Genomic DNA, 26,694 nt, shown 5'->3' with positions numbered 1-26,694 from the left:
GTTATTGGCAAATGGGGAGGAAATTTGAGAATTTAATTTTTTTGTCTAATTTTTCATTTTAACCCATTTTTTCCACTAACAAAGCAAGGGTTAACAGCCAAACAAGACTGTATCTTTATTGCCCTGACTCTGCCGTTTACAGAAACACCCAATATGTGGCCGTAAACTACTGTACGGCCACACAGCGGGGCGTAGAGTGAAAGGTGCGCCGTTTGGTTTTTGGAAGGCTGATTTTTATGGACTGGTTTATTTACACCATGTCCCATTTGAAGCCCCCTGATGCACCCCTAGAGTAGAAACTCCCTAAAAGTGACCCCATCTAAGAAACTACACCCCTCAAGGTATTCAAAACTGATTTTACATACGTCATTAACCCTTTAGGTGTTGCACAAGAGTTATTGGCAAATGGAGATGAAATTTGCGAATTTCATTTTTTTTGCCCAATTTTCAATTTTAACCCATTTTTTCCACTAACAAAGCAAGGGTTAACAGCCAAACAAGACTGTATCTTTATTGCCCTGACTCTGCTGTTCACAGAAACACCCCATATGTGGCCGTAAACTACTGTATGGCCACACAGCGGGGCGTAGAGTGAAAGGTGCGCCGTTTGGTTTTTGGAGGGCTAATTTTGCTGGACTGTTTTTTTTACACCATGTCCCATTTGAAGCCCCCCTGATGCACCCCTAGAGTAGAAACTCCATAAAAGTGACGCCATCTAAGAAACTACACCCCTCAAGGTATTCAAAACTGATTTTACAAACTTTGTTAACCCTTTAGGTGTTGCACAAGATTTAATGGAAAATAGAGACATATTTTTTTTCCAGTTACAAAGCAAGGGTTAACAGCCAAACAAAACTCATTATTTATGGCCCTGATTCTGTAGTTTACAGAAGCACCCCATATGTGGTCGTAAACTGCTGTACGGGCACACGGCAGGGCGCAGAAGGAAAGGAGCGCCATATGGTTTCTGGAAGGCAGATTTTGCTGGATTGTTTTTAGACACCATGTCCCATTTAAAGCCCCCTGATGCACCCCTAGGTTAGAAACTCCAAAAAAGTGGCCCCATTTTGGAAACTACGGGATAAGGTGGCAGTTTTGTTGGTACTATTTTAGGGTACATATGATTTTTGGTTGCTCTATATTACACTTTTTTGTGAGGCAAAGTAACAAAAAATAGAAATTCAGAAATTTCATCTCCATTTGCCATTAACTCTTGTGGAACACTTAAAGGGTTAACAAAGTTTGTAAAATCAGTTTTGAATACCTTGAGGGGTGTAGTTTCCAAAATGGGGTAATTTTTTGCAGTTTATACTCTAGGGGTGCATCGGGGGGGCTTCAAATGGGACATGGTGTCAAAAAACCAGTCCAGCAAAAACTGCCTTCCAAAAACCATATGGCGCTCCTTTCCTTCTGCGCCCTGCCGTGTGGCCATACCGCAGTTTACGACCACATATGGGGCATTTCTATAAACTAAAGAATCAGGGCAATAAATATTGAGTTTTGTTTGGCTGTTAACCCTTGCTTTGTTATGGGAAAAAAATGAATTAAAATGGAAGTTTTGGCACTGTTTTTATTTTTTATTATTTACAACGTTCATCTGACAGGTTAGATCATGTGCTATTTTTATAGAGCAGGTTCTTACGGACGTGACGATACCTAATATGTATACTTTTTTATTTATTTAGGTTTTACACAATAATATCATTTTTGACACAAAAAAAAAAAACATGTTTTAGTGTCTCCATAGTCTGAGAGCCATCGTTTTTTCAGTTTTTTGGCGATTGTCTCAGGTTGGGTATCATTTTTGCGGGATGAGATGACGGTTAGATTGGTACTATTTTGGGGTGCATATGACTTTTTGATCGCTTGCTATTACACTTTTTGTGATGTAAGGTAACAAAAAAATAGCTTTTTTGACACCGTTTTTATTTAAAAAAAATTTACAGTGTTCATCTGAGGGGTTAGGTCATGTGGTATTTTTATAGATCAGGTTCTTACGGACATGGCAATACCTAATATGTCTACCTTTTTATAATTTATCATGGTTTTACACAATAATATCATTTTTGAAACAAAAAAAAAATCATGTTTTAGTATCTCCATAGTCTGAGACCCATAGTTTTTTTATTTTTTGGGCCATTGTCTCATGTAAGGGCTCATTTTTTGCGGGATGAGGTGACGGTTTGATTGGTACTTTTTTGGCGTACATGCGACTTTTTTGATCACTTTTATTACCTTTTTTGGGAAGTAAGGTGGGCAAAATTTCAATTTCCTCATAGTTTTTATTTTTTTTATTTTTATGGCGTTCACAGTGCGGGGAAAGTAACATGACCGTTTTATAGATCAGGTCATTACGGACACGGCGATACCTAATATGTATAGTGTATTTTATTTTTTTTATTTTTATTCAGTGATAAGTGTTTTTTTGAAACTTTACTTTTTTCACTTTTTTAAACTTTTTTTTTGACCCAGACCCACTTGATTCTTGAAGATCCAGTGGGTCTGATGTCTGTATAATACAGTACAGAACAATATATTTTGTACTGTACTGTATTTTACTTACACTGAACAGATCTATGCTTTTAGCATAGATCTGTTCAGCACCATGGACAGCAGGATGCCTGAGAGGCGTCCTGTTGCCATGGGAACCTTCCCCGTCTGCTCAGTACTGGTCAGAACTGCGCAGACGGGGAAGGGTAAGCACAGGGCTGAGGGGGGCTCTCTGGGGGCTCTCTCCCTCTCCCATCGGGGGGCTGCAAAGGCACAGCAGCCCCCCGATGGGAGAGGGAGGGAGCTCCCTGCGCTGTTAACCTTTTCCATACAGCGGTCCGTACGGACCGCTGTATGGAAAGGGTTAAACGGCTGACATCGCATCGCAGATGTCAGCCGTTTATACCAGGGTGCCAGCAATGTGCTGGCACCCTGGTATACCCACTAGACACCAACGATCATTCAAGGGGAGGCGGGCGGGGGATCGCGATCCCGCCTGCCGCACCACCCGCCTCCCGCACCTTACCGCACCTCCCGCACCGCCTGCGACACCCCCCCCCCCTGCACCACCCGCCCACATAATATCATTCAGGGGTGCAGGGGGGGTGAAAAAGCTTTATTTTAGACATACTAAAGTTTTCAGAAACTGCAGAAAGCGCTACCAACCGCAGGTCTGAATTGACCTGCGGTTTGCAGCGATCGCCGACATAGGGGGGGTCACAGGACCCCCTCGGCATTGACCCAAGGTGCCTGGCTGTGTGTGACAGCCGGGATCTCAGCGCTGTCACCATGTCTGCAGACATGGTGACAGTTAAATGCCATGACGTGTATACTCATCATGGCGCGCTAAGTAGCAGTGCTCCATGACGAGTATACTCATCATAGGTCGGGAAAATTTTCACACTATCTCCTTCTCTGATCGCTTCCCTGACAGGAATTGGGGCGATCAGAGAAGGAGAAGCACATAGTCCCTCCCTAACCCCCCCCTTACCTGCCCCGATGCGCTGCGATTGGTCCCTCTGCAGTAATGGACCAATCACAGCAATCGCGGGCCGGTCAGAGCGCCTGTACAGTTCCTGCCGGCTTCTCTGGTTGCCTAGCAACCCCAGCACGCCGGCTTCACTGAAGCTTCAGCGCTTCGCTCCCTGCGCTGACACAGAAAGCCGATCACGTACATGCACGTGGGGATGCGGTGAGGCACCACATTCCCCCACGTACATGTACGTGATGTTGCGTGAAGGGGTTAAACTATAGACTTTTATTCAAACAGCAAGTAATTTTTTGATGGGAAATGACATAGGTGTCTCTCAAAAGATAATAAGACGATGTACAAGAGGCATTATTGTGGGGGAAAAAACATTTCCCAGCTTTTATTTACATTTGAGCAAAAAGTGTCCAGTCCAAAATTATTCATACCCTTCTCAATAATCAATTGAAAAGCCTTTATTGGCTACTACAGCAATCAAACACTTCCTATAATTGCAGACCAGCTTTTTACATGTCTCCACAGGTATTTTTGCCCATTCATCTTTAGCAATGAGCTCCAAATCTTTCAGGTTGGAGGGTCTTCTTGCCATCACCCTCCTCTTTTTTCATGGTGCCGTTTACTGTGATTAGGTTCCCTGGTCCATTGGCTGAAAAACACCCCCAAAGCATTAGGTTCCCACCACCATGTTTGACAGTGGGGAGGGTGTTCTTTGGTTGAAGGCTTCTCCTTTTTTACGCCAAATGAAGGAAACATCATTGTGACCAAACAATTCAATTTTTGTTTTATCTGACCATAACACAGAAGACAAGAAGTCTTCTTCTTTGTCCAGATGAGCTTTTGCAAAGGCCAAGCTTTTGTGTGCCTTATCTGGAGAAGTGGAACCCAGCAGTGTGCAGTGTCCGTTGGATTGTCTGCCTTGAGACATTGCCACAACCAGAGCCCAGATTCACCAGGATGGCCTTGGTGGTGATCCTTGGATTCTTTTTCACCTCTCTAACTATCCTCCTGGCCAGCACAAGTGTCACACCACAGACTTTTCTAAAATTAGATTAGTGGTATACGAGTCCCTATCAGATTGGAACAGTTTCATTGGAGTCCAGGAAAAATGGGACTACTTGAAAGTGGCACTATTGAAGGCAACAGAAAATTGCATTAGGCTTGTCAGTAAAAGCAAAAAAAGGAAGAGACCACTGTGGTACTCAGCAGAAGTGGCCAAAATCATTAAAAACAAAAAGATAGCATTTAGGAATTATAAAAAAAAACGAGGATGACAGGCAAATTTATAAGATTAGGCAGAGAGAGGCCAAACAAGTTAGAAGAGCTTCCAAAGCACAGGCAGAAGAGAAATTAGCTCAGTCAGGGGAAAAAGGCGATAAGGCATTCTTCAGATACATAAATGAAAAAAGGAAACTAAAACAAGGAATTACCAAATTAAAAACAAAATAAGGAAGGTATATGGAAGAAGATAAAGAACTAGCTGACTGCCTCAATGAATACTTCTGTTCAGTTTTCACAAAGGAAAATGAAGGAAAAGGACCTCAGTTAGGAAAGAAGACTAATGAATCTTTTGATGCATGTGTCTTTACAGAGGAAGAGGTTCTAAATCAGCTGTCTAAAATTAATACAAATAAGTCACAGGGGCCTGATGGGATACACAGAAAGAGATTAAAAGAGCTCAGCGGAGAACTAGCAAAACCATTAACAGATTTATTTAACCAATCACTGGCAACAGAAGTCGTCCCAGAAGATTGGAAATTAGCAAATGTTGTGCCCATTCACAAGAAAGGTAGTAGGGAGGAATCGGGCAACTATAGGCCAGTAAGCCTGACATCAATAGTGGGGAAATTAATGGAAACCATACTTGAGGATTGTGGAAAATCTAAAATCCCATGGATTGAAAGATGAAAAACAGCATGGGTTTACTTCAGGGAGATCATGTCAAACTAATCTTATAGATTTTTTTGATTGGGTGACTAAAATAATAGATGGAGGAGGTGCAGTAGACATCGCTTATCTAGACTTTAGTAAGGCTTTTGATACTGACCCACATAGAAGGCTTATCAATAAATTGCAGTCTTTGGGCGAGGACTCCCATATTGTTGAATAGATTAGGCAGTGGCTGAGGGACAGGCAACAGAGGGTTGTAGTCAATGGAGTATATTCAGACCAAGGTCTTGTTACCAGTGGGGTACCTCAGGGATCTGTTCTGGGACCCATATTGTTTAATATCTTTATCAGCGAAATTGCAGAAGGCCTCGATGGTAAGGTGTGTCTTTTTGCTGATGACACAAAGATTTGTAACAGGGTTGATGTTAATGGAGGGATACACCAAATGGAAAAAGTTTTAGGAAAACTAGAGGAATGGTCAAAAATCTGGCAACTAAAATTTAAATGTTGATAAGTGCAAGATAATGCACCTGGGGTGTAAAAACCCAAGAGCAGAATATAAAATCAGTGATACAGTCCTAACCTCAGTATCTGAGGAAAGGGATTTAGGGGTCATTATTTCAGAAGACTTAAAAGGTAGGCAGACAATGTCATAGAGCAGCAGGAAATGCTAGTAGAATGCTTGGGTGTATAGGGAGAGGCATTACCAGTAGAAAGAGGGAGGTGCTCATGCCGCTCTACAGAGCACTAGTGAGACCTCATTTGGAGTATTGTGCTCAGTACTGGAGACCATATCTCCAGAAGGATAGTGATACTTTGGAGAGAGTTCAGAGAAGAGCTACTAAACTGGTACATGGATTGCAGGAAAAAACTTACCAGGAAAGATTAAAGGACCTTAACATGTATAGCTTGGAAGAAAGACGAGACAGAGGGGATATGATAGAAACTTTTAAATACATATTTATAAGAAGAAAAACTGCTACAAGAGGACATAGTTTTAAATTAGAGGGGCAAAGGTTTAAAAGTAATATCAGGAAGTATTACTTTACTAAGAGAGTAGAGGATGCATGGAATAGCCTTCCTGCAGAAGTGGTAGCTGCAAATACAGTGAAGGAGTTTAAGCATGTATGGGATAGGTATAAGGCCATCCTTCATATAAGATAGGGCCAGGGGCTATCCATAGTATTCAGTATATTGGGCAGACTAGATGGGCCAAATGGTTCTTATCTGCCGACACATTCTATGTTTCTATGTTCGGAGCAAAGCACCAGGAAGCAGGTGAGCAGACCTGCATGTAAATATGAATTAGTCTTAAGAAAACCATCAGACATCAGTGCAGATTAATAATGTTTACCAGCTGAATGCATGTGCTGTTCCCAGCATATGTGCAGCAAGTAATGTAAATTGGCCAACCACTTTAACACATTTGTAGAGGATGCTAAATATTACATGGCCTGTTTCACTGTTTTTGATAGCAGAAGCTCTTGTTGATGTATATGCTTGTAGCATATATGAGCTTTTCACACATTCATATATTATTTTTACAATATTTTGTGTGTAAACTTCTGCTTAGATCTGAGTTTTATATGGCATATTTGTTTTGATGCATTTTATTTTTAAACCATTGTTGTCTGTTACTTGAAGTTGGTTATGGCTGTCTATAGCCCATCAAGACAACTGCAAACATCAGACTGTGCTTTCATTAACTATATATGTTTTGAAAGTGCACTGACTTTTCACAGTGTGTAATCCTTGTATTTTACAGGTTTCTTTATTTTCCAATTTCAAGATTCAGAACAGATTTCTGGTCTTTACAGTTCTGGGGATTCTATGAAGATAAATACATGTAAGTTTAGGCTTAATGCCTCATTCACACGTCAGTGTTCGGTCAGTAATTTCCATCAGTGATTTTGAGCCAAAACCAAATGCGGCTCTAGACACAGAACAAGTGCAGATCTTACCCTTATACCTTATGTCTGTGGAGGCTCCAATCCTAGTTTTGGCTCAAAATCACTGATGGAAATCACTGACCAAAACACTTATATGATTAATTCATATACAGGAGGCGGGTGCTGGCTGCAGAATCAAATAGCCGCAACCGACCTCTATGAGCGGTAGCTGCGATCCGCGGCAGTTAACTCCTGATGGGTTAACTACCGCCTCCTGTTGAATTTGAATGAGTGAGTGAGTTAACAGCATTGGTGGCGCAGTGGCCACAGCCTCTCCCCTCCTCTTCTCCTCTCTACTCTCACTGGTGGCAGCGGCAGCAGCGGCACAGGGGGGAGGGAGACACTGCTTCCTTCTCCCCTGTGCTGCTGAGGGAACACGGATCGCGCTGACAGCAGCGCGATCCTTGTTCCCGATTCGTTATCGGTATATCGGCAAAATAGGTGCAGATACCGATAACTTTCAAAATCCTGAATATCGGCTGATAATATCAGTAAAACCGATAATCGGTCGATCGTTAGTATATAATCGCTTTTATTAATATGCAAATTACCTCTATAAGGAGCCCAAGGGGATGTTCCTCTGTCCAGAGGCAGTTTGGGACTCTAGTGAGTGATACAACAAAGAATAGCATGCCATATGCTTTCAACACTATTCTGCTTCATGGCTGAGTTGTTGTTACTCCTAGTTGCATTCACTGCACAATAAAAAACACTACTACTTGACTGCAGCAGATCAAAAATGTCACAAACTGACTTCACAGTGTCACAAGCTTCCCTCCAGCTTCTCCTCCTTGGCTCGGCTTCATTGAAAGATCACAATCTATTAGCATATACGGTGAGACTTGTAGAAGCTGGACATGGAGAAGCTAAACAGGGTCATCCAGCAGACACTTTTCCCTGTGCCTGGCATGTTTCAATGAGGAGGCTTGTCTGTATTTCATGCTGCCAAAGTATGTGACACTTTCATTCAAAGCATTGCACATAAAAGCGAAATCGACGTTGTACCTTTAATCCAGCTCTATCTTCTGGTGGAAGTGGGATTGAATACGGCTGCTTGCTCTTGGAACTGGGGAACAGTGTTTTATTCTTCTGTTTTGCCCTCTCTTTGTCGGCCTGCAGACAGACAGTTGCTAGAAGTCGTACCAGCTCTGTGTCTACCAGCAAAGAAAAAGAGACTCCCATTATCCTCAATGAGAACATCATCCAAACTTAAAGGGGTTGTCCCATGAAAAATATTCTGCAAGTTTTCAAACCAGCACCTGGATCTGAATTTGTTTGTAATTGCATGCAATTAAAAATTAAACATAGCCACTGAGTTATTCAATAAAACGCATCTGTATAGCGCCACCTGCTGTTTGCTTTTTTCTTTGATCTGCTCACTGAGATGGCCGCACATGCTCAATTTCATCCTTCAACTGCCTCGTGAGCTGTGATTGGGAGAGCATGGACACGCCCCCTGAGCTGCAGCAGAAAAGACACTCCCCTTGAGCTGCCAGCTTGATATAAATCTAGCAGAGCAATGAATGGGGAGATCTCTGGATCCATGGGAGGTACAGGACTGGTTCTAGCTTTGTTAGAAAGAGGTTGTCATGTACTACAGTCAGGTCCATACATATTGGGACATCGACACAATTCTAACACTTTTGGCTCTATACATCACCACAATGGATTTGAAATAAAACGAACAATATGTGCTTTAACTGCAGACTGTCAGCTTTAATATGAGGGTATTTACATCCAAATCAGGTGAACGGTGTAGGAATTACAATAGTTTGCATATGTGTCTCCCACTTGTTAAGGGACCAAAAGTAATGGGACAATTGGCTTCTCAGCTGTTCCATGGCCCGGTGTGTGTTATTCCCTCATTATCCCAATTACAATGAGCAGATAAAAGGTCCAGAGTTCATTTCAAGTGTGCTATCTGCATTTGGAATATGTGGCTGTCAACTCTCAAGATGAGATCCAAAGAGCTGTCACTATCAGTGAAGCAAGCCATCATTAGGCTGAAAAAACAAAACAAAAACCCATCAGCGAGATAGCAAAAACATTAGGCGTGGCCAAAACTACTGTTTGAAACATTCTTAAAAAGAAAGAACGCACCGGTGAGCTCAGGAACACCAAAATACCCAGAAGACCAAGGAAAACAACTGTGGTGGATGACCGAAGAATTATTTCCCTGGTGAATAGTTGGCCAGATCAAGAACACTCTCCAGGAGGTAGTGTGTGTGTGTGTGTGTGTGTGTGTCAAAGTCAACAATCAAGAGAAGACTTCACCTGAGTGAATACAGAGGGTTCACCAAAAGATGTAAAAAATTGATGAGCCTCAAAAACAGGAAGGCCAGATTAGAGTTTGCCAAACGACATCTAAAAAAGCCTTTACAGTTCTGGAACAACATCCTATGGACAGATGAGACCAAGATCAACTTGTACCAGAGTGATAGGAAGAGAAGAGTATGGAGAAGGAAAGGAACTGCTCATGATCCTAAGCATACCACCTCATCAGTGAAGCATGGTGGTGGTAGTGTCATGGCGTGGGCATGTATGGCTGCCAATGGAACTGGTTCTCTTGTATTTATTGATGATGTGACTGCTGACAAAAGCAGCAGGATGAATTCTGAAGTGTTTCGGGCAATATTATCTGCTCATATTCAGCCAAATGCTTCAGAACTCATTGGACGGCGCTTCACAGTGCAGATGGACAATGAGCCAAAGCATACTGCAAAAGCAACCAAAGAGTTTTTTTAAGGGAAAGAAGTGGAATGTTATGCAATGGCCAAGTCAATCACCTGACCTAAACCCGATTGAGCATGCATTTCACATGCTGAAGACAAAACTAAAGGGAAAATGCCTCAAGAACAAGCAGGAACTGAAGACAGTTGCAGTAGAGGCCTGGCAGAGCATCACCAGGGATGAAACCCAGCGTCTGGTGATGTCTATGCGTTCCAGACTTCAGGCTGTAATTGACTGCAAAGGATTTGCAACCAAGTATTAAAAAGTGAAAGTTTAATTTATGATTATTAGTCTGTCCCATTACTTTTGGTTCCTTAACAAGTGGGAGGCACATATGCAAACTGTTGTAATTCCTACACCGTTCACCTGATTTGGATGTAAATATCCTCAAATTAAAGCTGACAGTCTGCAGTTAAAGCACATCTTGTTCGTTTCATTTCAAATCCATTGTGGTGGTGTATAGAGCCAAAAAAATTAGAATTGTGTCTATGTCCCAATATTTATGGACCTGACTGTATATGATGTCCGATTTTCATTTTTTACATTAGTCATGGGATAACCCCTTTAAGTATTTAAACTTGTATTTACCACAACCTATTCACATAGTTCCAGTGTTCTGCTTTAGGGTACTTTCACACTAGTGTTATTCTTTTCCGGCATTAGGTTCCGTCCTAGGGGCTCAATACCGCAAAAGAACTGATCAGTTTTATCTTAATGCATTTTGAATGGAGAGCAATCCGTTCAGCATGCATCAGGATGTCTTCAGTTCAGTCTTTTTGCCTTTTCAGGACGGAGATAATACCGCAGCATGCTGCAGTTTTATCTCCGGCCAAAATTCCGGAACACTTTTTTCCCATTGAAATGCATTAATGCCGGCAAAACGCATTGCGGTCTGCCCATGCTCAGACCGCAAAAAATTTGAAAAATTAATAAATGCCGGATCCGTTTTTCCAGATGACACAGGAGAGAAGGATACGGAATTTCGATTCATTTGTCATACGGATCTGGATCCCGATCCATCTGACAAATGCCATCAGTTTGCATATACGTTTTGACGGATCCGGCAGGCAGTTCCGGCAACGGAACTGCCTGCCGGAATCCTCTGCCGCGAGTGTAAAAGTACCCTTAGTTCTACAAAAACATAAACCTACAGCAGCAGCAGGCAATAAATAAAATAAGACATTTATAAATGTAATGTAATAAATGTTGTAAATGTAATAAAAGTAAATTACAAGTAAAATTAATATAAATAACTAGGCAATTACAAAAGAGACACAAAGTGGAGAAAAGTTAGCACTACTCTTATCATTACAATTAATACAAGTTCCATTACCACCTGACAAGGGAAATCGAAACATGCATTGGAGTATCATGTACAGTGGCAGGTCTGTGATTGTGCTGTCATAGCTGTATACTCATTACCTATTGTACTTATACCATATTATTTATTCCACTTGCACTTTATTGTACTGGAACCTGTACTGATTAGGATAACCTGGTAGGATAACCAAACCTCCAGCTCTCTCTGCAAACCAGTGAGAGATTGCAAGTTGCAACCATTCAGATGTACATGATTATGTTCTCAAGATAGGCACATAAATTCTCCTTTAGTGAGACAACAGAAAATACAGAATGTCTCTTCTATGAATAAGCTCTGCTGTACTATTAGACATCTGACACTACTTGTCAGAAATACTGCCCCCAAGTGGATGCTAACAATGTCTACAATTTACATAACATAAAAAAAAAAAAAGTTTAATAACTACAACTGCTCCAACCAAAGTCTGTGATCAGATTTACAGAACATAGTAGATTTATGAAACTGTCTAAAATATTTAAAAAAAAATGATCTTAGTTGCCCATAGCAATCATTCACTGAAAGGATGCCTGCACATGGTATGGATATACGAGTTTTTTCCGTGCGGATTTCATGCCAAAAAGACACAGTGTAAGGGTCCATTCACACGTCCGTAGAACAGGTCCGCATCCGTTCCACAAATTGTCATTCTCTATGGGGCAGGAATGGATGCGGACAGCACACAGTATGCTGTTCGCATCCGCATTTCTGGAGCGCGCCCCTCGATCTTCCGGTCCGCGGCTCTGGAAAAAAATAGAACATGTCCTATTCTTGTCCGGAATTGCGGACAAGAATAGGCAATTCTATGGGGGTGCCGGCAGGGTGCAATTTGCGGACCCGCAATACACTACAGACGTGTGAATGGACCCTAATAGAGTGCCGCCAGCAAAATGTATAAGATTAGACTAATCTCATGTATACCTTGCCTTTTTCTTAGGCATGGAAATTGCCCTGCTATGCGGATTTTGAAATCTGCAGCATGTCAGTTGTGTTTTTCTTGTGCAGATTTCATCCTTTTCAATGGGGTGAGATCTGCGGAAAACGGATTTGTTGCGACTGTTGTGTTGCAATCGCATGTCGCATTGTGACACCACTGAAATACTTTACATGAAATGTGGTGAGACACAGGTCGCTGTGTAGCCGTTACCCTTACACTGCAAATTGCTGCAATTTACATAAAACAATTTCACTTCTCTGTTCTTTCATTTGTAGATTAAGAGCAAAGTTAAAGGGGTATTCCGGTTGTTAAAAGTTATCCCCTATCCTGTGGGACCCAACGGGACCCCCAAAGATTAGAAGAACGGTAAAACCGTACCACTCGAAACTTCCCAGGGTGCAGGAATTCCATTATTTTCTATGGGAACTCTGGAAATAGCAAAGTACTTACACTGCCGCTACATTCATCTATAGAGGGGTTCTGACGATGGCAGAGTATCTGCCCAACCTGCTGCTCCGTTAATTTCACAGGGTTCCAAGGCATATGGGGTGCCCATTCTTGTAGAGAGTGGGTTCCACAGATCTAATACATATCGCGGATAACTTTTAACAACCCAAATACCCCTTTAAATCCCAATAAGGGTATTTTCACACATGGTTGAGGAGCAAATGCAGTGGAACCGTACCTGAACATCTGAATATACCCTGCTGTCAGGTTTATATCGGACGGTTAGGGACAGTTTAGTATACAGTCAAAACCAGGAGGGACACTAAAGCCAGGAAAAAAATTATATATTAAATGGAAAGGAACAGACATAGGGGAAGATTCACTAATAGTGTAGTACTTGGCACCGTATAAGAATTCGAATACCAGTCCTAATTGGGTTATCCAACATATTATCACACCTCACAGAGTGGCCGACACATGGTGGTGATCATACTTACCTGGTCCCCACCTCTGGGTTTGCTCTCTGTCGCTCAGTGGCTGGCTCTTTATCTCCCTGGTGCGCTGATATTAATATCAAGTTAAAGGTTGGGCACATGTGACCTCTGCAGCTAATAGTGGGCCGTAGTGGTGACCTGTTCCCCTTGCATCACATGACCATTTGTCGTGACGCAATGGAGGCATAGGCTGCAGCGGTCATGTGCCTCTCAGGATGTTGATATCAGCGCACAAGGGGGATGAAGAGATGGACATAAAAAGTCAGAGACAAAACCAAGAGGCGGAGAGCAGGTACAGTGGCGGAAATAATTATTTGACCCCTCACTGATTTTGTAAGTTTGTCCAATGACAAAGAAATGAAGTCTCAGAACAGTATCATTTCAATGGTAGGTTTATTGTAACAGTGGCAGATAGCACATCAAAAGGAAAATCGAAAAAATAACTTTAAATAAAAGATAGCAACTGATTTGCATTTCATTGAGTGAAATAAGTATTTGAACCCTCTAACAAAAAAAGACTTAATACTTGGTGGAAAAACCCTTGTTTGCAAGGACAGAGGTCAAACGTTTCTTGTAATTGATGACCAAGTTTGCGCACATTTTAGGAGGAATGTTGGTCCACTCCTCTTTGCAGATCATCTCTAAATCCCTAAGGTTTCGAGGCTGTCTCTGTGCAACTCTGAGCTTGAGCTCCCTCCATAGGTTTTCGATTGGATTAAGGTCCGGAGACTGACTAGGCCACTCCATGACCTTAATGTGCTTCTTCTTGAGCCACTCCTTTGTTGCCTTTGCTGTATGTTTTGGGTCATTGTCGTGCTGGAACACCCATCCACGACCCATTTTCAGTTTCCTGGCAGAGGGAAGGAGGTTGTCGCTCAGGATTTCACGATACATGGCTCCGTCCATTTTCCCGTTTATGCGAATAAGTTGTCCTGTGCCCTTAGCAGAAAAACACCCCCAAAGCAAAATGTTTCCACCCCCATGCTTGACGGTGGGGACGGTGTTTTGGGGGTCATAGGCAGCATTTTTCTTCCTCCAAACACAGCGAGTTGAGTTAATGCCAAAGAGCTCTATTTTGGTCTCATCAGACCACAGCACCTTCTCCCAGTCACTCTCTGAATCATTCAGGTGTTCATTGGCAAACTTCAGACGGGCCTGCACATGTGCCTTCCTGAGCAGGGGGACCTTGCGAGCCCTGCAGGATTTTAATCCATTGCGGTGTAATGTGTTTCCAATGGTTTTCTTGGTGACTGTGGTCCCTGCTAATTTGAGGTCATTAACTAACTCCTCCCGTGTAGTTCTAGGATGCTTTTTCACCTTTCTCAGAACCATTGACACCCCACGAGGTGAGATCTTGCGTGGAGCCCCAGAGCGAGGTCGATTGATGGTCATTTTGTGCTCCTTCCATTTTCGAACAATCGCACCAACAGTTGTCACCTTCTCTCCCAGCTTCTTGCTAATGGTTTTGTAGCCCATTCCAGCCTTGTGCAGGTCTACAATTTTGTCTCTGACATCCTTGGACAGCTCTTTGGTCTTTCCCATGTTGGAGAGTTTGGAGTCTGCTTGATTGATTGATTCTGTGGACAGGTGTCTTTTATACAGGTGACTAGTTAAGACAGGTGTCCTTAATGAGGGTGACTAATTGAGTAGAAGTGTCTAACCACTCTGTGGGAGCCAGAACTCTTAATGGTTGGTAGGGGTTCAAATACTTATTTCACTCAATGAAATGCAAATCAGTTGCTATCTTTTATTTAAAGTTATTTTTTCGATTTTCCTTTTGATGTGCTATCTGCCACTGTTACAATAAACCTACCATTGAAATGATACTGTTCTGAGACTTTTCATTTCTTTGTCATTGGACAAACTTACAAAATCAGTGAGGGGTCAAATAATTATTTCCGCCACTGTAAGTATGATGACTACCGAGGGTCGGCCACTCTGTGAAGTCTGATATAATGGTAACTTTTAACATCACAAAAATGTACTATTCTGGCGCATGGACCATTATTATTGGAGTATCATAAATTCTACACCTGAATTTGCCTGTGTGCATTCCAGAAAAACTGTCAAATCTAAGTTAACGCCACCTATAAGTTGGTGTACATTTGGCACATTCAGGCTATGTCCCTTTCCCATGAAGCCACAACCCTTCCTAAGAAAGCTACACCTCCGGATGAGGCGAAAAACGCTTAGAAATGTGTACAAAGCATTTAGTAAATGTGATGCAAAGCAATGCACGCCATTTTTTTATTTTTAGGAGCTAAGTGTGCCAAAAAACTGGTGCATTTTCAATAGTAAATGTACCCCAGGATCTTTTGCTTTCACTTTTTGTTTTTATAATCAGGACCATGTTAAGACAAAGAGTACCCATCAGTAGATCACTACTATCTTTTCTTTAATGTGCTTCTATGCTAGTTACCAGCCCTGAGCATTTGTGAAAGGTGCCCAGTCCGGTGGTGCTTCTCTTTACTTCTGCAATACTAAAGGCAGCCAAGGAAAGTATACTGTGTGAATCAGAAGCCACGGAAAGTGCCTGTATGCACTGCCTCATCCTACCTGAGAAATGCTCGGCACACAGACACATGTATCATTTGCAACACAAAATTAAGCAAAAAGAGAAAAAAACACTCTGGATTTCAAACAAACAGCTTGTGAGGCAGGTAGACCAACTACAGGCACCTGTTGCCAGGAGCTGCATGTGACGCTGGTACAGGGCCCGATGGCCCCACTATCAGTGGCTGTGCCACAACAGAGAGGCCAGGCTCGCCGCCGGAGCACGTACAGGTAGGTACATGAAAGAAATACTCCAAACCTGGGTCATTTAGCAGCATCACCAAGTCAAATGCTGTGTAGCCGTTTTTTGCACGCAGGTTCACGTCAGCTCCTTGATTTAACAGGTATATCACAATTTCTTTGTTTCTAAGTTGACAGAAGAAAAAAACATTGAATTAGAAGTATGCATTTATTATCAAGTCCATGTTTTTCATGAAAATGACAGTTAATGATCAACATGTATTTCTTAAATGGGTGGACCCCCTTCATGTTACCTGGCATTCAAACACTCTTGATCAGTCTGAAAAATGCCTGATCAGTCAGAAAAAATGGCATGCGTTTGCATACAGTTGGCCTGATCAGGCAGTCAGTTCAGGCAACGGAACTGCCTGCCGGAATCAAACAACGCAAGTGTGAAAGTACCCTAAGCCCCTCACTCTGAGACTTTTAGCCAATATATTTTGATCAAACCCCATCTGTGGCCACCTACCCAGCACCATGGTGGCAGGTCCTACTCTTTACCTACCTATACAGTTGTGCATCTACATTCAGGAGCGCAGACCCCGCACATTTAGTGTGTTGCTCCTAGTAACCTCTGTGTGGATCAGCAACCAATGAGAGGAGGAGCCCACACACCTGTATGTACCACCTCAATCAAGGTCGCCTATTAGATAGGTGGGGCAAAAGTGCGCATGAATGCTACTCCCAGGATAGAAGCGCATTCACACCTGAAGGTGCCACTCCTTCAAGACAAATTTTAAAAAAACACGCCTATCTAATAGGAAACCTTGATTAAGGTGGTACATTTAGCTGTGCAAGCTTCTCCTCTCATTGGCTGCTGAGGCACACAGAGGTTACTAGGAGCAACACACTAAATGTGCGGGGTCTGCTCTCCTGAATGTAGATGCACAACTGTATAGGTAGGTTTAGAGTAGGACCTGCCTGACTGAGACCACCGTGGTGCTGGGTAGGTGGGCACAGATGTGTTTTGATCAAAATATAATGGCTAAGAGTCTCAGATTTTATCATTAGTCCATATATTATGTTTACATCTACTGTTTTAGGACTTATGGCCAGACTCCACCACCACATCACTGGACCTGCGAAGGGAAGCATACTTACCTGCAAGGTGGATTTGATTTAAATCAAAATGATTTAAATCACGATTTAAATCACTAGTCAATAAGGCTTGATTTAAATCATAGTTTTCTACATAAAGACTAATTCTTGCTGGTATAACTTATAATATGCAAGTAGATGAAGATTTTTAGAATAACAACTTTTCATATTAGTTTGATTAGGTTGATTCTGCATTCATAGGTTTGTAGAATTTAGGATTAAGGTATTTTGCTCAACTCTGTTCATGTTATAACATTTTTGCTGTGAAGAGGAGGCATGTGATCTCTGCTGAGTCAAATTCAGTTTTGAGAACTGCAAAAGTAAACCAAGCATCTGTGATAATATCTTGTAGGCAGAGAAACTGCCCAATAATCTTACAAAAACGTCTGGAAGAGCATGACATTGTGAATGGATAATGGAATTTATTTACCAAAAAAATTACACATATAGAAACATAGAATGTGTCGGCAGATAAGAACCATTTGGCCCATCTAGTCTGCCCAATATACTGAATACTATGGCCCTATCTTATATGAAGGATGGCCTTATGCCTATCCCATGCATGCTTAAACTCCTTCCCTGTATTTGCAGCTACCACTTCTGCAGGAAGGCTATTCCATGCATCCACTACTCTCAGTAAAGTAATACTGCCTGATATTACTTTTAAACCTTTGCCCCTCTAATTTAAAACTATGTCCTCTTGTAGCAGTTTTTCTTCTTTTAAATATTCTCTCCTCTTTTACCTTGTTGATTCCCTTTATGTATTTAAAAGTTTCTATCATATCCCCTCTGTCTCGTCTTTCTTCCAAGCTATACATGTTAAGGTCCTTTAATCTTTCCTGGTAAGTTTTATCCTGCAATCCATGTACCAGTTTAGTAGCTCTTCTCTGAACTGTCTCCAAAGTATCAATATCCTTCTGGAGATATGGTCTCCAGTACTGAGCACAATACTCCAAATGAGGTCTCACTAGTGCTCTGTAGAGCGGCATGAGCACCACCCTCTTTCTACTGGTAATGCCTCTCCCTATACACCCGAGCATTTTGCTAGCATTTCCTGCTGCTCTATGACATTGTCTGCCTACCTTTAAGTCTTCTGAAATAATGACCCCTAAATCCCTTTCCTCAGATACCGAGGTTAGGACTGTATCACTGATTTTATATTCTGCTCTTGGGTTTTTACGCCCCAGGTGCATTATCTTGCACTTATCAACATTAAATTTTAGTTGCCAGATTTTTGACCATTCCTCTAGTTTTCCTAAATCCTTTTCCATTTGGTGTATCCCTCCAGGAACATCAACCCTGTTACAAATCTGTGTGTCATCAGCAAAAAGACACACCTTACCATCGAGGATAAAGATATTAAACAATATGGGTCCCAGAAGAGATCCCTAAGGTACCCCACTGGAAACAAGACCATGGTCTGAATATACTCCACTGACTACAACCCTCTGTCTGTCCCTTAGCCACTGCCTAATCCATTCAACAATATGGGAGTCCACGTACAGCCTTATTCTACATAATGAAAAAACAAATCCTTATTTCATGATGGAATAACCTTTGGATGGTAATAGATTTTCCTCAAAAAGCATTTTATATAAAAAAAAAAAATCTGATTTAAATTAAAAGAAAATCTTTTTTTTTTTTAATCATTGATTTTTATCCACCCTGCTTACCTGCTACCCACCGCATCTACCACACTTTGGTTCCGCTCACCAACTGCAACAGTGATGTGTCTCCCATGCATCCTGTGAACCACTGACGTGACACTTAGGGGATTCATCACCACTGATTGGCTGCAGCACTACACGTAACCCCCGTGAAACAGGACTGAAGGAACAAGAATCTGGAGGCAAGGAACAAGTAGGTATGCTTCTGTCCAGAGATGTGGATGGGGTCTGACTGAAAGGCCCATAAAAGGTGGATAACTCCTTTATTGGTTTTCACAAAAAGGTACTTCAGGACATAAAATTGTAGTCAAGCAGCACCTGGTCAGTCATCTAATAGGGAAGAAGCCCTCATGCCTGCATGGAACCAAGCCATAATGACATGCAGAAGGCTACAACACACAACAGCTGCTCTTTTTTCCTGTCCACACACATGACAAGGTTTCAATTCTGACAAAACTTTAAAAAAAGACAAAATTTAGACAAACAGCAGAGCAATTTTTGATGTATACTTTTCTGCCCTTCATTTTTGGATCAAGTATTTTCAGACAAAACTAGTCCCAAAGGCAAAATGGTGAAGAAATCTGGGGCATAAATATTACATAATCGAACTGGCCTAGAAATCTGCAAAACAAATCTTTGATGAAATACACATGTTACATACAAACCTCACTGAGGATTTGGATAAAATCTGCTGTGAATTTCCACAAAACCCACTGCAGATTTTTTATGCTGTAGGTAAATGGGGTTTGTTAAAAACTTGGACTCTACTGTATTAAAACGTTTGACATGTCACTATGATGCGTCTAAAGTTTTATAAAAGTTTGGTTACCCTTTAAAAGAAAAGAATATATCAAATAATCAAATTCTTAGCCTTCAGAAGGCCTCCTTAGTTGTGTATTTGTACATCAAAATGTTTCTTACCAAAGCTGGCCATTCGATTTTTGTAGGAGGATTCTGCTGATTAGAAGTTCAACAATCTTAAGTTTATGAGGTCAGGGATTTTCCCAAGATCTTCCACCAGAGTAAACTATCATCTGAAAAGGTGAAGATATGGAAGTCCTACCCTTCCTGACTGAAGGAACTGTTAACACTGCAATCAGCAACGTATCCCTTTCTTTACTAGGGTAAATAGGACTTCACACATGGTAATCTCCCTGCTGCTGTGTGTACTATGCACAAGGCAGCAGGGAGATTACTATGGCAGCCAAGGCTTCAGTAGCATCCTGGCTGCCATGGTAACCGAATGGAGTCCTAGGATTACACTGCTGGGGCTCCAATCATAACTGCCACTGCACCACCAATAAAGAGGGGACCCTGTGGCCACTGCCACCAATGATTTTAATACTGGGGGAGGGGGGCACACTGCGCCACCAATGTTTTTAATACTGGGGGGGGCGCCACCAATGATAATTAACCTTATTAATACAGATACAGGAGGCGGGTGCCGGCGGCAGAATCACATAGCCGGCACCCGCCTCCTGTATCTGTATTAAAGGTTAATTAACATTGGTGGCACAGTGGCCAGGCCGGGTACCTGCTATGCAGGCTGCTTGACTTTGGGGCTCGGGCTGATGCTGGGGAGGACAATAAAACACTCAGGAGGAGGAGGCTGCCGTTTGCTGAGCTCACTAGCTCAGACGGCGCAGCCGTTTATTACCTTCCCCGTCCAGCCTCCTGCTTTAATTAGCTACACATTCATTGGTGGCAGTGGTGCGGGCAGCTTCAGAGCCTGCTCACTTCATTAGGCTCAGCGGCGGCCGCACCATAGGAGGGAGGGACCTCCCTCCCTCCTTCTCCACTGTCTGGACTGAGAGAACATAGCGCGCGCCGAGCACCATGTTCTCTCATAACAGGAGATACTAGACTGCGCAGTAGCGCAGCCTAGTATCGAAAAATTGAACGTCCTGGTACCAAATCAATACTGGCATAAAAGTATTGATTGGGTATCGAAATTTCGATACCCGAAAAAACCCTAGTTGGAACCCCACTGACCATATATGTATGGCCTACCCTGAGGCTAGGCCTTCAATATAGAAGACATTTCCAGGGAACCTATTTACGCAATATTCCAAAAATAAAAGGTAAAAAACATGTGCACTAATAATCAGTAAAGAAACAATTACATCTGGACATTTCCATTTTATCCTGAATGTTGGTATTACTCTGTGAACTTACCCATGGTAGGTGGCTTGCATTAAAGCGGTCCAGGCATGGACACTGTCCTGCTTGTTTATGTCTGCATTCTTGTCAACCAGGAGTTGCACTAGCTCCAGCTTGCCAGTAACGGCCGCCATCATTAGTGGAGATGCCCCATCCACATTAACAGCATTGACCTGACTGGGATCTTCATCCACAATCTCTTTAACCAGCGACAGGTTCCCTAGAAGATACAGTTAGAAAGGCAAATGCATTTAATCTATTACATGATGGATGGATGATCCGGCCAAATGGCATGCCAGGCCATGCAAAATTCAGCTATGAATTGTGGGCATTTTCTTCTACTAAGAAAGAGCTTCAATTGTCCATATTTTAATTATATATCTCTTATATTATAAAAATGAGTTTCTGTCTGTCTGTCTGGACGTTCTTTATGCGCGACCAAACGACTGGACCGATCTTCACCAAACTTGGCACACAGGTACATCAGGTGTCCAGGAAGGTTTTAGACCGATCCTGAGAAATTCCCAAAAAATTACCCGCATTAGCCAATACAAGCCAATACAAGCCAGCAAGCCTTTCACTTAAATCCGAACTGCCATTTACACGGTCACATGTCCCTTATCAGCCAATAGAAGCTCGCAGTCCTACTCCGGGTTGCCATAACAACTGATCACAGGTTTTAGCAGTTCACAGGTCCTTAAATATTCAGTCATATGACTTATGACTGCACAACTACACTGCTACATGCATGGGGGGCAGGGGCCACTATTAAACGGACGGGCGCTGTGGAGTTAAAGGGGCAGGCACTGCGGCAGTCACTGTTAATGGGACGGCCACTATGAAGGTCACTGTTAAAGGGGTGGTCAATGTTAAAGGGGCTGACACTGTGGAGGTCATTTTTAAAGGGGCGGGTACTGTAGAAGTCACTGTTATGGGGGAAACTGTTGATATCTTTTTTACGACACACGGAAACATAAAATGAAATAGATTAAATATACCCGTGCGAAGCCGGGTCCTTCTGCTAGTCTCTTATAGATATATAAAAATGAGTGACTGTATGTCTCTCTGTTCTTTATGCGCGACCAAACGACTGGACTGATCTTCACCAAATTTGGCACACAGGTACATCAGGTGTCCGGGAAGGTTTTATACCAGGTCTCAGCTCTCTAGGACGTACCGTTCCTGAGAAATACCCCAAAAAACCTGCATTAGCCAATAGAAGCCTGCAAGTCTCTAACTGTCATACACACGGTCACATGTCCCTTATCAGCCAATAGAAGCTCACAGGTCCTTCGAAGCTCGCAGGTCCTTCGTCTACACATAGACATAGTTTTACACCAGGTTTCCATAACAACCCTGCTATTTTTCTTCACTTCTGCAGGTCAACTTTAAAGGCGCTGTGGATGATACTGTTAAAGGAGCAGAGTGCTGTGAAGGTCACAGTTCAGGGGGCAGGCACGGGTGGCCACCCTCAAAAGACATACTTAAAACCTCGTCCCCAGGTCCCGCTAAGACACACCCTCAAATCGGTTAGGTCACGCCCCTCCCACTCCTCAGCCGACAGGGATTGAAAAAATTAAGTTAAGAATCAACTTCTAGGTCCCGCTAAGCCACGTCCCTAACCCGATTAGGTCACGCCCCAACTTACTCCTCAGCCGACGGATTGAAAAAATAAAGTTAAAATTCAACTTCTGTCAGCTGCAGAGGTGAGAGGGACGGTGACTTTCTCCCTGCAGCTCACACTCAGACAGCACAGTGCTGCTGTCTTAGAATGAACTGTTCAAGAGGACCCCCCCCCCCCCCCCACTCCTTAGCCAACAGGGATTGAAAAACAATTTGTTAAAAATAAACTTCTAGGTCCTACTAAGCCACACCCCTATCTGGTTAGTCCACACCCCCTCCCACTCAGCCGACAAGGATTGATAAAATGAAGTTAAAAATCAACTTCTGTCAGCTGCAGGGGTGGAAGTGAGGGTGACTTTCTCCCTGCAGCTCACGTTCATTCAGCACAGTGCTGCTGAGAGTGAGCTATTCAAAAGGACATCCGCCAGACGGAGGATTGCGTTCCGGAGGCGGTCGATTTGTTCCTCTTTGACGCTTCGGCGAGTGATCTCGCGAGACACGACATTTCCTGTGAACGCGCGCACACAGGAGCGCGCGTTCACAGGATCGGGAGGTAAACGAGTGGATCTACAGCATGCCAGCGGCGATCATTCGCTGGCAGGCTGTAGATCCGATTTTTTTTAACCCCAAAAAGGTATATTAGACGCTGTTTTGTTAACAGCGTCTAATATACCTGCTACCTGGTCCTCTGGTAGTCCCTTTTGCTTGGATCGACCACCAGAGGACACAGGCAGCTCTGTAAGTAGCACCAAACACCACTACACTACACACCCCCTGTCACTTATTAACCCCTTATTAACCCCCTGATCACCCCATATTAGACTCCCTGATCACCCCCCTGTCATTGATCACCCCCCTGTAAGGCTCCATTCAGACATCCGTATGTGTTTTGCGGATCGGATCCGTGGATCCGCACAACACATAGGGACATCTGAATGGAGCCTTACAGGGGGGGTGATCAATGACAGGGGGTGATCACCCCATATAGACTCCCGGATCACCCCCCTGTCATTGATCACCGCCCTGTAAGGCTCCATTCAGATGTCCGTATGTGTTTTGCGGATCCGCAAAACACAGACACCGCGGATCCGCAAAACACGGACACCGGCAATGTGCTTTCCGCATTTTGTGGATCCGCACATTGCCAGAACTATATAGAATATGCCTTTTCTTGTCCGCAATTGCGGACAAGAATAGGACATGTTCTATAGGCTCTACAAAAAACGCAGTGTTCGCCCGATCAGGCCTGATCTTGTGCGCACACTTGCGTTCAGTCCGCCCCACCGCAGTGACAGAAATAATTTTTTTTCTGATCACTGCAAAAACACCGTAAAATCGCTGCGGCGCTATAAAGATCACTTTCGAGGGGCATGGCGAGTTCATAGAAGATTTTTTTTTTGGCACAAGTTAGCTGATTTTTTTTTTTTTCTTACAAAGTCTCATATTCCACTAACTTGTGACAAAAAATAAAATCTCACATGAACTCACCATACCCCTCACGGAATCCAAATGCGTAAAAATTTTTAGACATTTATATTCCAGACTTCTTCTCACGCTTTAAAGCCCCTAAAATACCAGGGCAGTAAAAATAGCCCACATGTGACACAATTTTGGAAAGAAGACACCCCAAGGTATTTTGTGAGGAGCATGGCGAGTTCATGTAAAATGTAATTTTTTGTCACAAGTTAGTGGAATATGAGACCTTGTAAGAAAAAAAAAATATATATAATTTTCCGCTAACTTGTGCCAAAAAAAATAATATTCTATGAACTCGCATGCCCCTCACGGTATACCTTGGGGTGTCTTCTTTCCAAAATGGGGTCACTTGTGGGGTATTTATACTGCCCTGGCATTTTAGGGGACCTAAAGCGTGAGAAGTAGTTTGGAATCCAAATGCGTAAAAAATGCCCTGTGAAATCGCAAAGATACTCATTGGAATTTGGGCCGCTTTGCGCACCTAGGCTGCAAAAAAGTGTCACACATGTGGTATGAGATAAATATCTCTGTAAAAGACAACTTTTCCCATTTTTTTATACAAAGTTGTCATTTTACAGAGATATTTCTCTCACCCAGCATGGGTATATGTAAAAAGACACCCCAAAACACATTGCCCTACTTCTCCTGAGTACGGCGATACCACATGTGTGATACTTTTTTGCAGCCTAGGTGAGCAAAGGGGCCAAAATTCCAATGAGTATCTTTTAGGAGGGCATTTTTAGGCATTTGGATTCCAGGCTTCTTCTCACGCTTTAGGGCCTCTAAAATACCAGGGCCGTATAAATACCACACAAGTGACCACATTTTGGAAAGAAGACACCCCACGGTTTTCCGTGAGGGGCATGGCGAGTTCATAGAAGTTTTTTTTTTCTGGCACAAGTTAGCGGAATTTTTTTTTTATTTTTTATTTTTTATTTTTTTTCTCACAGTCTCCCTTTCCGCTAACTTGTGACAAAAAGTGCCACACATGTGGTATCGCTGAACTCAGGAGAAGTAGGGCAATGTGTTTTGGGGTGTATTTTTACATATACCCATGCTGTGTGAGAGAAATATCTCTGTAAATTGACAACTTTGTATAAAAAAATATTAAAAAGTTGTCATTTACAGAGATATTTCTCACACACAGTATGGGTATATGTAAAAATACACCCCAAAACACATTGCCCTACATCTCCTGAGTACAGCGATACCACATGTGTGACACTTTTTTGCAGCCTAGGTGCGCAAAGGGGCCCAAATTCCAAAGAGTATCTTTACGATTTCACAGGGCATTTTTTACGCATTTGGATTCCAAACTACTTCTCACGCTTTAGGTCCCCTAAAATGCCAGGGCAGTATAAATACCCTACAAGTGACCTCATTTTGGAAAGAAGACACCCCAAGGTATTCCGTGAGGGGTATGGTGAGTTCATGTAAAATTGTATTTTTTGTCACAAGTTAGTGGAATATGAGACTTTGTAAGAAAAAAATATATATATATCATTTTCCGCTAACTTGTGACAAAAAATAAAAACTTCCATGAACTCACTATGCCCATCAGCGAATACCTTAGGGTGTCTACTTTCCGAAATGGGATCATTTGTGGGGTGTTTCTACTGTCTGGGCATTGTAGAACCTCAGGAAACATGACAGGTGCTCAGAAAGTCAGAGCTTCTTCAAAATGCGGAAATTCACATTTTTGTACCATAGTTTGTAAACGCTATAACTATAACCAACAAACATACACTTATTGCATTTTTTTTAATCAAAGACATGTAGAACAATAAATTTAGAGAAAAATTTATATAGAAATGTAGTTTTGTTTGAAAAATTTTACAACAGAAAGTGAAAAATGACCTTTTTTTGCAAAAATGTCGGTCAATTTCGATTAATAACAAAAAAAAGTAAAAATGTCAGCAGCAATGAAATACCACCAAATGAAAGCTCTAGTAGCGAGAAGAAAAGGAGGTAAAATTCATTTGGGTGGTAAGTTGTAGGACCGAGCAATAAACCGCAAAAGTAGTGTAGTGCAGAATTGTAAAAAGTGGTCTGGTCATTAAGGGGGTTTAAGCTAGGGGAGCTGAGGTGGTTAAGGGGGTGGGCTGCTGTGGAGATCACTGTTATAGTGGATAGTGTAGATATCTTTTAACGACACACACAAACATTAAATGAAATAGATTAAATATACCCGAGCAAAGCCAGGTCTTTCAGCTAGCATATACAGTTGCAAGAGAATGTATGTGAACCCTTTGGAATGATATGGATTTCTGCACAAATTGGTCATAAAATGTGATCTGATCTTCATCTAAGTCACAATAGACAATCACAGTCTGATTAAACTAATAACACACAAAGAATTAAATGTTACCATGTTTTTATTGAACACACCATGTAAACATTCACAGTGCAGGTGGAAAAAGTATGTGAACCCCTAGACTAATGACATCTCCAAGAGCTAATTGGAGTGAGGCGTCAGCCAACTGGAGTCCAATCAATAAGATGAGATTAGAGGTGTTGGTTACAGCTGCCCTGCCCTATAAAAAACACACACCAGTTCTGGGTTTGCTTTTCACAAGAAGCATTGCCTGATGTGAATGA

General features: G+C 42.3%; 1 protein-coding gene across 2 annotated transcripts in view; it reads right to left on the bottom strand.

Annotated features, from left to right (window-relative positions):
- Positions 1 to 26,694, bottom strand: part of ANKS6 (ankyrin repeat and sterile alpha motif domain containing 6) — a 180,458-nt gene that overhangs the window by 109,175 nt on the left and 44,589 nt on the right. For both annotated transcript variants that reach the window (XM_040432916.1, XM_040432917.1), the window contains exons 4-6: positions 21,013 to 21,217; positions 16,092 to 16,198; positions 8,320 to 8,468 (exon numbers count right to left, since the gene is read on the bottom strand). In XM_040432916.1, the coding sequence (XP_040288850.1) occupies positions 8,320 to 8,468; positions 16,092 to 16,198; positions 21,013 to 21,217 (461 nt within the window). The remainder of the gene's footprint in view (positions 1 to 8,319; positions 8,469 to 16,091; positions 16,199 to 21,012; positions 21,218 to 26,694) is intronic.

This window comes from Bufo bufo, chromosome 5 (genome assembly GCF_905171765.1).
Source record: "Bufo bufo chromosome 5, aBufBuf1.1, whole genome shotgun sequence".
NCBI lineage: Eukaryota > Metazoa > Chordata > Amphibia > Anura > Bufonidae > Bufo > Bufo bufo.
Note: the sequence above shows the minus strand (reverse complement) of the source record. Positions and strands in the feature narration are given on the sequence as shown.